The sequence below is a fragment of the Rhodamnia argentea genome, chromosome 2, assembly GCF_020921035.1.
Source record: "Rhodamnia argentea isolate NSW1041297 chromosome 2, ASM2092103v1, whole genome shotgun sequence".
NCBI lineage: Eukaryota > Viridiplantae > Streptophyta > Magnoliopsida > Myrtales > Myrtaceae > Rhodamnia > Rhodamnia argentea.
The window spans coordinates 646,079-659,102 of NC_063151.1; the positions used below are offsets into that span (position 1 = coordinate 646,079).

The 13,024-nt window shown below is 41.8% G+C and overlaps 2 protein-coding genes across 2 annotated transcripts; both read right to left on the minus strand.

The window, feature by feature from the left end:
* Nucleotides 1–573: 573 nt before the first annotated feature.
* On the minus strand, nucleotides 574–3,029 carry LOC115751650 (cytochrome P450 CYP82D47-like). Its single transcript, XM_030689601.1, has 3 exons — nucleotides 2,448–3,029; nucleotides 1,912–2,330; nucleotides 574–1,315 (listed from the first exon to the last, which is right to left on the minus strand). Exons 1-3 carry the CDS (start codon nucleotides 2,989–2,991, stop codon nucleotides 698–700), a joined length of 1,581 nt encoding a protein of 526 aa, XP_030545461.1. The 5' UTR covers nucleotides 2,992–3,029; the 3' UTR covers nucleotides 574–697.
* Nucleotides 3,030–9,831: 6,802 nt separating this feature from the next.
* On the minus strand, nucleotides 9,832–12,195 carry LOC115751658 (cytochrome P450 CYP82D47-like). The gene is made up of 3 exons (XM_030689608.2): nucleotides 11,652–12,195; nucleotides 10,962–11,377; nucleotides 9,832–10,681 (listed from the first exon to the last, which is right to left on the minus strand). The coding sequence occupies exons 1-3, from the start codon at nucleotides 12,193–12,195 to the stop codon at nucleotides 10,058–10,060; spliced, it is 1,584 nt and encodes a 527-aa protein (XP_030545468.1). The 3' UTR covers nucleotides 9,832–10,057.
* Between the last annotated feature and the right edge of the window lie 829 nt (nucleotides 12,196–13,024).

Below are 13,024 nucleotides of genomic sequence, written 5' to 3' on the forward strand. Positions count from 1 at the left end.
AATAATTTGGGCCATTTCGACCGAGACTCATAAATAGTTTATTTCAAGATTCTTGTCAGTTTATGTTCATTCATTTATCGATTTCTTGGTTGTCACTTTCGCCTTGTCCTATGATTTGGGACAATTCGACGGAGACTAATAAATAATTCATCCCAAGATTCTACGTGCTAATGTTTCCGAATCAATCAAATTCAGTGTAGGCTTATATCTCACTGTGCGCTTTTGTCTAGTGTAGTGTCATCAATGACAATAAATTAGTGATATATGATCATTGCTCTATTTGTTCTATCTGGGCACCTTGACGATCGCACATCCCTCTCTTATCTATCAAAATTCAAATGCCTTTCCAACTCCCACTCAGTATTCCTTTCTTCATTTATAGACTAAGGAAGCTCTCTGCTAGCACATGCATCCTAATGTGTTAACATCATTTGTATGTGAACTTGTACATCTAGACAAATTATTTTGACTTCAAAGTACATGGAGCTTTCTCAACACCTTTGACTAGATTGTTTGTCCAGGTTTACATAAATTAGTTCATTGCTTAGTTGGTAATCATGTTAAAGTCGTTCATAGCGTGAATGCGTTTGACTTTTCTTTGTCGAATACGGAAAGCCCATACATATTCGTTCGGCTGCTGCTTACAATTTAGCTTCTTCTAACGTTGGAATCTTCATCGTCTGACGCTCTAGATAGATTAGTACAGCTCACGAGGCAATCTTGGCGCGAGCATAACTTCAAGTGGCCTTGCCCTTTTTATGGTGGCTCCGAAATCCTCGGACATGTCCACCGAGGATTCGCCGGGAGTAGATATGTCGAACGCATGCAAGAACCTAGCCAAGATAAAATGCAGCGACTGGAGCGCGAACGACATTCCAGCACACATTCTTCTACCCCCTCCAAATGGTAAGAGCTCAAAATTATGGTCCTTCGCATCAAGATCCTCATGACTGCTCAGAAACCTCTCCGGCCGAAACTTCAAAGGGTCGGGCCACAGTCTGGGATCGGTCTGGATTTTCCATAGGTTGAATATCATCCTTGTGCCTTTGCGCACATGGTACTCACCGATAACGCAGTCCTCAGTGGGTTCGCGTCCAAGCAGAGGGGATGCCGGGTACAGGCGGAGGGTCTCCTTTACTATAGCTTGGAGGAAGGCCAAGTTCGCGATGTCCGATTCGATCGGATGTCTTTGCTTGCCGATGTGATTGTCCAGTTCTTCCTGAACTTTTTGAAGGATGTGGAGGTTGTTCAACAACAGAGAGATCGCCCATGTTAGGGTAGCCATAGTTGTGTCGCTGCCTCCGGCTATCATTGCCTTCCACAAAGGGAAATAAAAAAAAAAGGTTTATTTTATGTAGCAAAGACCTTTTATGTCCTAGACATGAATGCTATCCTCAGTCACCACTAACAGACTAATACTAACATAAATCAAGTTTAATGAAAAAAATATTGCATGGCCTATATAGACTATATAAATCAAATCTATCTCAATCGTCATTGTGTAGACTCTTGACTTATAAATCATGTAATGACTTTTCATTTTAGAAGGCTTGAGATATCTCTATCTTATCTTACTATGTAGGCCTATTAGTTGATGCATTTATACTGAACACTTTTTTGATGTGATGTGCACCCACTCAACTAATTAGTCCTCCCCTTCATAAGTTGTTAAATAACAGGCAAATAATTGAATTCCCTTGGTTGGGGAAGAGACACCATTATCAACTGTGCCGAGACATCTATTGGGATAGAAAGAGACAATTGGCATACTGTGTTCAAATTCTATTTTTTAACAGGTTGGGAAGAAGATGATTAAGATTAAGGAAGAGAGCAGCCAATTTCCTAGTGATCAGCATTTAGAAAGAAACCATAAATCCACAGAAAAGGGGAATTTGAACAAATTAAGCATACCAAGCATGTGGCTTTGGCAATTGTATCAGCATCATAACCTGCGATTTCCGTGCCGTCAAGAGTTGAAAGCATGACATCCATGAAGTCTTGATCACCCCGAGACTTGTCCAAGTCGACCTCCTTCTTCCTTCTGTGTTCCTCTAACCAATTACTTAGGATCGTGTCCAATTCTTCCATAGTCCTCTTCATGGCTCTCTCATGCCCACCCAAGTCGAGCCACCGCAAGAAAGGAAGAGCATCCGCCACTGTGAACATCCCCATCAAACGGAAGAACTGCCTCACCGCGTTGTGGCACCGCCTCTCTTCTTCCTCGTCCATCGGGGCGGTGCTGCTGTAGCGGCCCGTGCCGGCTACAACGTTAAGGATCACATTCAGGGTCAGCTTCGCAAACCATTGCTTCAAGTCTACTGAGATATGGCCTGCGTTAGACAAAGAGCAAGGCACAACGTTCTATTGATAAGGCTTACGCTGTTTTCTTCAATCTAAACTACGTTGTTTGTAATTAAAACGGATGGATCATCACCAAACTGATGTACCTGAAGCATCCTTCTTCTCACTCCAAAGCCTGTGCAACTCTTTAATGGCGGGATCTGTCGCAGAGGCAAGTACCGGGTTGAGCAGCGACCTGATCCTCCGGTTAGAGAGCAGCTCCAAGGTGGCCATTTTCCTCGCCTCCCGCCAGTACGGACCGTAGGGAGCGAACGCGAACAAGGCATAGTCATAACCCAGAATTTCGAAGAACAGAAGCCGCGAGCGAGAGGAGAGGGCGACGTCGTGCTTGGTGAAGCATTCTTTGGCTATCTCGGAGCTGCTCACCACCACGGCCGGGAACGACCCGAGCCTGAGGGCGAAGATGGGTCCGAACTCGTCGGCCATGGACGCTAAGGTCTTGTGAGGAAGCATGGATTTCGCTAGAACCGGCAAGTGGCCTATCACGGGCCACCCACCTGCAGCTTCCGGTGGTGTTTTGAGCATGCTTGATGATGATATTGATCTCCATAACACCCGGAACGACAGAGCAAGAATCACCAGGACCCCAACCAGATTGGTGAAGTTCAAGCTTCCAAGTGGGAAGTCCATTTGGGCATCAACTGCCCCCTGATTGAGTCAATAGTTTACGCCGACTCGTTCTTATCTTCTCGATTGCAAGGTAGGTGGTGATTTGACACCCAAGGTATGTATGTTCCCCTTGAATCTAACGGATGGTCTTGAATAGTATTCTTGAGTCAGATCATAGAAAATTTGACGCGTGTCCTTATCGATCTTCCTCTCAGCAAATTTTCAAAATCATCGAGATATTCCGTCTAACTCTTTTCCCTCTTCTCTCTCTTTGCATCTGTCTTCGCGAGACTTTTCTCCATAACATTTCTCTCCCTTTCCACGAGAAATCTGCTCTCTCTCTCAAATCCCCCTTCACTCCCGAACGACCAACGAAAAACAAGAAATACTCGTTTTCAAACCCTAATCACCACGGCTAACCCTACCCTACTGGCCAACTTCATTGGCATTTTTACTACAAACATGAAAGCACAAACGACGAGTCCTTTTCAAATTGTAAAGAACTCAGATGCTATTTTACTTTCTGATGATACTGATATTTGAGATACCTTTTCAAAATTAATCATAGATTCATTTTTTTTAATTTATATTTCATTAGACTGAATTGTTGTACTGGTTAATTATATTCAGCAAATAGCTCATAAAAGAATTTAAAATGATTAAATTAAAAATAATACCGGTGTTGGATTCACAACTTACTTAAATCTAACTTATATCTATGACTCTCTCTCGCCTCTCCTCAATCTTATACTTGTTCACTCCGTACTCTTCCCTCAAGATGGATATAATTTTTCTTAGACTAAGTTAAATATAAAAGTGTAATATGAGTCGGATCATGTGTAAGTCGGGTCAGTTATTGGTCACTAAATTTGTATTTCATAGAAATGAGTCAAAACGGGCTAAGTGTGTCAATTTTGGATCAAACTTTTTCTGATCCGATATAAACTCAAATCCGACCTTCCCATTTGACGGATCTGAATCTCAACAGTGGCCCGCCGTATATAAAGCTGGGCACGCAAGTTTCATATAATCAAACTCCCGTGCAAAGGGTAAAAGATCAATGATAGAACTATCGAGGAAGCACTCTTTCTGGGGGTTCTCTGTTGGTTCTACTTTGGCTATTGCTTGACAGAGTGAATAACACCACAAATGAATATGTTTAGGACAGGCACATCAGCAGTCTTAAAATTCAGCATATGCGGTTCAGTTTTAAAGCTTTCGAAAAGTACAATTACGTGATCGAATGTGTTAGATCAGTGCAATTAGTTTTTATGGCAAATCCGTCCAATTTGATTAATGAAAAATACCGATGTGCTTATTTGTTATTAATACGTAGTGCCAATCTATGTAGCACCAACACTCTTCGGGAGGCTCCGTATCGTGTTGGATTTTCGACACATGGTCAACTCTTTCGACACGCCGGCGACGTGAGTGTCGGACATCCCGACACGCAAAATCCGACACGCATGGGTCAATTTTTAATTTTTTAGGGATAAAAATGTAAATTTATGGAAACCTAATATTCTAAAAACAACTCCACCAACAAATGGTGGATTGTTAGAATGGAGAATTTGTCAATTCGAAACAATGAATGATACAAACAAATAAAGGATTAATTTTTTTTTTATGTAAATTCATTCTAGGTTCTTTTTTATTTATTTATTTTTTGTTTGCAGATTTGAATCAAATTATCTTGATTGAAATAATCATAAAATGATAATTTTTTATGTATATGCAAAAATATACATTTAATATACAGCGTGTCCCAACGTGTTGGAATTGTCTATTTTTGAAAAATGACGTGTCAGCATGTCATGTCATATCGCGTGTCGCGTTTCAAGATCGGTGCTACTTAAATGTCAATGTGGCATTTTTTTTCATATAATTTTTGAAGAAATGAAGTCGTTGATGTAGAGATTCTTATTATTGGGTCCATTTTACAGTATAAAAAGATAAAATAACCTTAGACATTAAAAAAAAAAAAAAATTGGCGGCCTAACCTATGCCCTCACCTGTGGATGAGCACCACTGACCCACCATCGGCGAAAAGGGTCAGAGAGGTCGTCGGGCTTCGGTGATTGTCGTCAAGGGCCGCAAACCCTTGTCCAAATCCAGGGAGAACCGTTGGCCCTCACTAGACTCTTGCCCAGATCCGGCGTGGGTCAGTGGTCCTCTCCATATTTGGATGAAGACGAAATGGGATTGATAGAGAGAAATCGGGAGGTAGTCAATTGAAAGGGGGTTCTGCCAAAAAGCTCAGCACTAATTCTAGCTAGATCTGGGCATAACAAACCAGCAGCGGTTCAAGTCCAGCGACGATAAGACGAAGGGGTGAAAAGAACCGATGCTGAGGTCGCCCGGAAGTCTGAGATCAGGCGATTGCGAAGGAGCTGCAACTCCTTCCCGGATCTGAAATAGGAGTTTCCGTGGGAAATTGGCAATGACCGGCTCCGGTTCTTCAATTATTAGATCATCAAATATAGTTCGAGTTCAATGTAGTTTATGATACCAAGGTGATTCCGATCAACACATTCGTTCTCCGCCTCTGGTATCTCCTTTGCCTCCACCAGCGTCGAAAGCTCCGGCTCCATCACCTCCACCGCGTCGGTGAGGCACACATACGATGTTGGCACCCCACAGGTGAAGGCAAAGGTGAGGGCCTGCCTGTTTCTTCTTCTTCTTCTTCTTTTTTAACTTTTAGGCTTTTTTTATATTTTTGTTTTTATTTCACTGTACTACAAAGTGGACCATAAAAGAAGAAGATCCACATCACCGAATCTTTTCTTCAAAAATAATATATACATATATATATATATATATATATATATAAATGCCACATGGGCGCCTAGTTTTTAAAAAAGTTACTCAATATTTTCTGTTCACTTAATTAGACGGAGTTAATAGAAAAATTTGACTACACCAATTTGACAAATGTTTGGATTTGATTGTATTTTTTTAGAGTTTTAGTATTAAATTGCACGTTCGTGACAAGTTTTAAGACTTATGGTATGATCATCGCGTCTTTTTTTTTTTTTTTTTGTTCACACCACATGCCTCCAAATACCTTCATGCGCAATCTCTAAGCAGGTATTCCAAGCAGTTTGTCTATTGCAGGAATAGTGGTTGGTATTCCTAGAATGAATTCATGAAGATTAGTAACCAAACAAATAAAAAAAGGTAAAATTTCATAAATCATACTCATTTTCTATTTCGTAAATCATTCTCAATTTTGAGCTCATTTTCAAAAGGGTTAATACGAAATATCTCAAACTGATACACATGTGACAAACTTATCCCTAACTAACTTTTTTATCACAAAAAACTCCAAAGCGATACACTAGTAACAAATTTACCATTTGTTAGTTTTTGTTAGATTTTACCATCAAATTACTGAGTAGCGTGATACGTGGCGGTTGATGGGTATACCGATTTATGATTTTTACGTCACAAGTGCATTAGTTTGGGGATTTTCTTGATATTTATCCAATTTAACGGAAATTAATGGAGGATAAATTTATCACAAATGTACCAGGTTGGAGTTTTTAATGGTCAAAAAATTAGTTTGGAGTAAATTTATCACGAATGTATTAATTTAGGTTTTTTGTGGTCGAAAAATTATTCTTGGTTAACCACCCGCGCATGGCGTAGTTCGTTGAGCTTGTGCCTTCTTCATTTCATGAAAGGTTGACGGTTCAAATCTCCCGACCGCGTTCCACGATTTAAGTGGGGGGCCCCAGCGGTGGGTTGCTAGGCCGATCTTCCTCCGGGTATAGTCACGGGTTGGCTCTCGGGCCGGACGCCGGGTGAAGCCTGGTGGCCTATGGATCCTGGATAGAAAAAAAAAAACGAAAATTATTCTTGGTTTAATTTGTCATAGGTATACTAGTTTGAAATTTTTTGTAATATTAACTCTTTTCAAAACCTTCCATATCATCCTTACTTTTGGGATCCCATTTCCAAGTTGCATCCAAGTTTTCATGCTCTTCATTAATCTGCCAATTTTTCCCCCAAATTTACTTATCTTGTCGTCCTCAACCAATCCATCAGAAAACCCACCCAACATATATTGGGGTTGGCAATGCAACCCAGAGAGAGCGAGGTGAGAGGGAATAGGTTGTTTTAACACTTTGAAAAACTTTTGTTGAAGATAGTAAGAAATATTTTGACAGTAATTGAAACCAGATCAAAGGTGATATGTGCAAGTGATGCTATCAAACAGATACAAATAATAATGACCGGTTATAAAAAGGCACACGACAATTTGCAGTGGTTCAGCTTTATTTTCAAGTATCTGTCCACTCTCTTCGTAACAACCTTAACACGGGCTGAATTCCATTAGTAAACTTTAAGACAAGTTACAATCAACACGTATTGATAAGGGATTTAGTAGTTCAAGGACTTGATTACGCTATATTTATCTAATGCCCTTTCGGTACATTTTCTTTATCATAAAAAATATTTGTGCAAGCAATCTTAGTTGATTTCAAGCCTAAACCACTAACATGTCAGAATGATCAAGCGGATGCAAAATAAACAAATTAGATGCCTTAAATAAATTCAGAGAATAGGACCAGGACTTAAATACCTCAAGCGAGCAAAGCATAACCTTATCGAGATTAATTATCAAATATCCGCAACGTGCTAATTAAAAAGCATGTCTAACCAAGATATAATTTCTAATTACTAATGTAATTCTAACGATTTCATTTTTTGGTGGGTTTTCTCGTTTATAAAAATTGAACCATATGCTATGCTAATCTAAATGTAGACTAATGACGTGTAACCCTGATCTAATTTCAGTGATGGACAAAAATAATACACTAAACTAATAGACATGAATTCTAACTTATATGATCCTAAACATGCAATCACTAAGTGACATGTCAATAAGAATGACATGGCAATGACGTGGCAATGACATGACAACAATAATGATGTGGCAATGCAAGTGAATCTATATATAAAAATATATAAACTATAAGAATACCTAATTTGAATTTGGAAATAAAATAAATAATGAATTATGCAACTTCTTATGTAACTAAACATGCGATGCTTCCGACCAAAAAAAAAATATGCGATGCGATTTTTTTTTCCGTATATTTCATGATTCGAAAATTCACTAAATTAAAAACATTTAATAGAGATGAATATAATCAAATATTCACTAAGCTCAACAATGAAAATAATCAAGAATCCGATCTAACATCTCGCAGCTCGAATTCTTCTAATTGGTAAATGCCCAAAACTTATACAAATCACGTTAGAATCGAATAATCTAACTTAGGTAACATGACATTTGAATTGAATTTTGTCTTAAGAAAATACCTAATTTGGAAAATTTGCTTCCAAAACGATACTGGCAACAACAACCGGCGATGGTCATCCCCGGTGTGAGACAAACAGTGACGGCAAGGGCGTCCCGGCAAGGTTCACAGCAACAACCAGTCCGAAGACAGTGATTCCTCAGTGGCAGGAAAGAGACCTCACGGTGGGGACTTGCAGGTTAGGTTTGGCCTTTAGGCAATATTGCACAGTAAGTAATGGGAAGAAAATTCGTTGGAACCCATATAGAGCAAACAAAACTTTAGCAAGAAGTCGATCCACAACAGCTTAAGCATCGGAACACTCCTAACAGTGACGCAGGAGGCGCCGAAGTCCAGAGCATTTTCACAAGTGAATTTTGACCAAAGATTCTTTCCCCGATTTTTAACGATGGTCATTGTTGACCGAGTATTAGAAAGAAGGGATATGTTCACTATAAGTTTAAAACTTATCACCAAAATGCAATTAAGTCCTAAAACTTATCAAATTGGTGCAATTGAGTCCTTCCGTTAACTCTGTCCAATTCAGCTAACGAAAAAGGATAATATTATATTTTTTTATTACTTTTTCTCTCCTATGTGGCGCCGACGTCATTGAAACAAGAAAGCTAAGTCCAAAATGACCTTGTTTTGGTCAAAATTTCGTTATTAAATAAATATTAGTTAAATTAAATTAAGAAATAAACAAAATTACAAAAGGGAGAGAGAGAGAGAGAGAGAGAGAGAGAGAGAGAGAGAGAGAGAGAGAGAGAGAGAGAGAGAGAGAGAGAGAGAGGCAAAAGCAACGAGGGCCTCGCAGCGGCCGCCAAGCGATGGTGGTCGACTAGGGTTGTCGGGCCTTAGCCGGTGGTCGGCGACCCCGGCCGACAACAAGCGAAGGCAACAGCGGGCTGGGGTGGGTCGGGTGACAACCTCGGCAGCGGGCGCCCTCAACTCGGTCCGGACGAGGGCCGGCAACCTCGCCCAATCTAGGTAAGGGCTTGTAGGCCCTCACCTACCGTCGGCCGGGGTTGCCGGTCCTTCAGATTAATTGCGCCAAAAAAATTGTTGAGATGTCCGGTTCTCGCCGGAATCATAAGTGGCACGCCGACGTAGACAGTTTGTGGATTCCGATAGCAATTGGCCAAAAGGTTACACTAGAATTTGCGCAAAGGTTTAAGACTACATCGGTAAAATTAGAGAGTTTAAGACCAAAATGACATTTGTTACTTCCGCACGGTAAATTCAGGGCTGCATTGGTAATTTTCGCCACTCCACATATTAAAGTTTAGATATAATGGAACTTCGAATGTTCTGCTTTAGTTCTTACAGGAAGCCTTCCACATGCATGAATTCGTGTGACTAAACTCTTGTCCTCCTTTAATAGTTTCATTAATATACCTATAATGAACTGCGTATAGTTTTGCTTTTTTTTTCATTGGGGATTACTTTTCGGAAGGAAGTTGCTGTGTCGAAACCGAAAATGTCGTAAAGAAGAACGGTCGAAATTTATCTGATATTCCCAGTTCTTACTCTTGCAAATGAGAGACAAATCGGCAAAAGAAAACAAATAATAGATAATCAGAGCAACAGATAAAACGACTTTAGTGAAGCACCAACCCTGTTCCTATTTATTCACGAAAGACAAACTGGATCCAGGTCACCGATTGTCTGGACGTGCAACTGCCAATGATCGGACGAAAGCTAGGCATGGAGAGCCAATTCATTTATTGGTAACTTACCCACATAACTTTTAATAGTAACTTACCCATCTAACTTGTTTCTCACGCAAATTCGTAGACCTCGTTTGGCAATCTCGGCGCGAGCATTACCTCGAGCGGCGTCGCCTTATCGACCGTTATTCCGAAGCTCTCCAGCATATCCACTGGGGAATTGTCCGGAGTCGATACCTCGAACGCATGCAGGAGCCTAGCGAGCATAGAGTGCACCGATTGAAGGCCAAAGGACATCCCGGGACAAATTCTCCTACCACCTCCAAATGGCAAGTACTCGAAATTACGGTCCTTCACGTCAACATCTTTGTGGAAGAACCTCTCGGGCTTAAACTCCATGGGTTCTGGCCATGCTCTTGGATCGGTTTGGATCTTCCACAAGTTGAAGATCAACCTCGTCCCTTTAGGGACGTGGTGCCCGTCGATGAGGCAATCTTCGGTTGATTCATGTGGCACGGCGAGCGGGCCGGCCGGGTGTAATCGCAGGGTCTCCTTCACTATGGCACGTAGGTAACTTAGGTTGGCCATGTCTGATTCATTCACGTATCTTTGTTTACCAATTTGAGCGTCTAGTTCTTCTCGAGCCTTCTTCAAAATGGGAAGATTGTTTAGCAGCAAAGAGACCGCCCATGTTAGGGTGATCATCACAGTATCCGTACCACCTGAGATGATGGCCTTCAAACAAGAAATACATATTATTTGCAGGTTTGAGATATGAAGACTAAATAGGCATGATCACGATACTGTCAAAACAAAAGTGCATGTCGAATAAGGCGTGAAGGTCGGTCGGTCGGTGTGATGTGGGTTGAACATCGTCTTGCAATCTTAGTCACTGTTGTGACACAAATAACAAGTAGTAGAAGTCCGATACTCGTCTTACGAAATTTTCAGCGTCGGAAAACAAGGACTGAAACGTATAAAGCAGTGATTTTAAGAGTGGGAAAACAAGGCGTACCAGGCATGTAGCTTTGACGACTGTATCAGCATCGTAACCTCCCATTTCCTTGCCATTGATGGTCGAAAGCATGACGTCCATGAAATCTCGATCACCGCCCTTCTCACTCGTACTTTTGCTGTTCCTTTTGTGCTCCTCTAACCAGCCACTTAGGATTGTGTCCAATTCTTTTGCGATCCTCCTCATGGACTTCTCATGGCCACCCAAGTCCAACCTTCTCAAGAAAGGAAGAGCATCCGCCACCGTGAAGACCCCTAGGAAATGCAAGAATTCCACCAAGGCATGGTGCCACCGCTGCTCCTCTTCCTCATCCGCGGTGGCGATGCCGTTGCAGTAGCCCTTACCGGCTACGACCTTAAGGACAATGCTCACAGACAAGTTTGCAAACCACTGCTTCAAGTCAATCAAGATGTGGCCTGTGGTAGAGATAGGCATAGGATTAGGGTTTTTAAATGGAGAACTGAGAGATTTTATGAGACCACAACCAACTATTCTAAAAGTTGAAGCTGTTATACCATGAAAGAGTTGATGGGACCACAGCTAAATGTTCTAAAAGCTTAAGCTGATAAAAGAAAGCGTGGTTTAATATTTATATATTCCAACAAGAACACACTTCTATGTTAACGGAAAATGCTTGGCTTGGTTTTTTTCTCCACACCAGTAGTTGAATCGTTTCATACAGTAAAGTACCTGAATCATTCTTCTTCTCAGTCCAAAGCTTGTGCAACTCTCTAATGGCAATATCCGTCATCGAGGCCACGATGGGGTTGACCAACGACTCGATCCTCCGGTTAGAGAGCAGTTCGGTGGTGGCGATTTTCCTCACTTCGCGCCAATACTGACCGTAAGGAGAAAACCCGAAAAAGGCGTGGTTGTAGCCCATGACTTCAGTGGCCAACAGCAGTGGACGAGACGCGAGGGCAAGGTCGTGCTTGGTGCAGCATTCCTTGGCTATCTCGGAGCTGCTGACCACCACGACCGGGAACAACCCGACCCGGACGGTGAAGATCGGTCCGTACTCGTCGGCCATGGACCCGAAGGTCCTGTGAGGATGTTGGGATTTCGCTAGTATGGGCAAGTGCCCTACGACGGGCCATGCACCGGCAACTTCGGGTGGTGTTTTGAGCTTGCGAGATGAGGTCGATTTGAACCATACGTGGATCGATAGAATGAGGATGGCTAGGATCGTTCCATACAAGTGGGTGGAGTTCAGGTCTTGAAGCAGAGACTCCATTTGGAGTTTTCAGTAGATGGATCGTTTGGTTGTGTGTTGCTAATTTTTGGAGGACGAGACGAGAGCATGCGACTTATAAAGCTACAGGTTATGTTCCAATTGAGCATAAGAAGTCGCGACTCCTCGGATGATCGTTGATTACTCCCCGAGTGCGACGGGTAAAGCACATCCCACGTGTTTCGGAAGTACGATTCCTACGTAACTTAGAGCAATTGGACTTTTGTACTTGAGATTCTTGACGAAAGGGAAAGCAAAGCGCGCGTGTCATTGCAGAGTTCTATGCGTCGATGAATAATGTGGCTGTGTGGGTACGTAAAATTGTCGCAAGTTACACGCTAAAAGAAAGCCACGCTATTGATGGCAAGGAAAAAAGGGAAAATTACCATACACAAAAAAAAAAAAAAAATCCTAAAGTATTTGTGTTGATTGAGTCATATACTTTTTGAAGATTTGTCAATGTGGTCCATCCGATCAACTTTTATCCGTAATTGCTAACATGGATGGCATGCATCCGATGTGGCATGACCGGCGCCTACATGGATAATTTTAATAATTTTCTTTCATTTTTCTCTTCTTTTCCCAACGGTGGGTCAGCGAGGTTGCTAGCCAACCCTCGCCAGCCACAAGTTAGGTTTGGCTGAGGACCTCTACCCCTCTCCCAAATCCAATAGAGACGCAACCCTCGCTTGGATCTTCGCGAGGGCACAGAGGCCCTCACTCATGACTAGCAAGGGTTGCGACGCCCTTGGCGGACAACAAGCAAGGGCCCACCGGCCTCACCTAGACCTCGCCGCCTAGAGTTGTAAAAAACGCACAAAGCAAGGAAAAA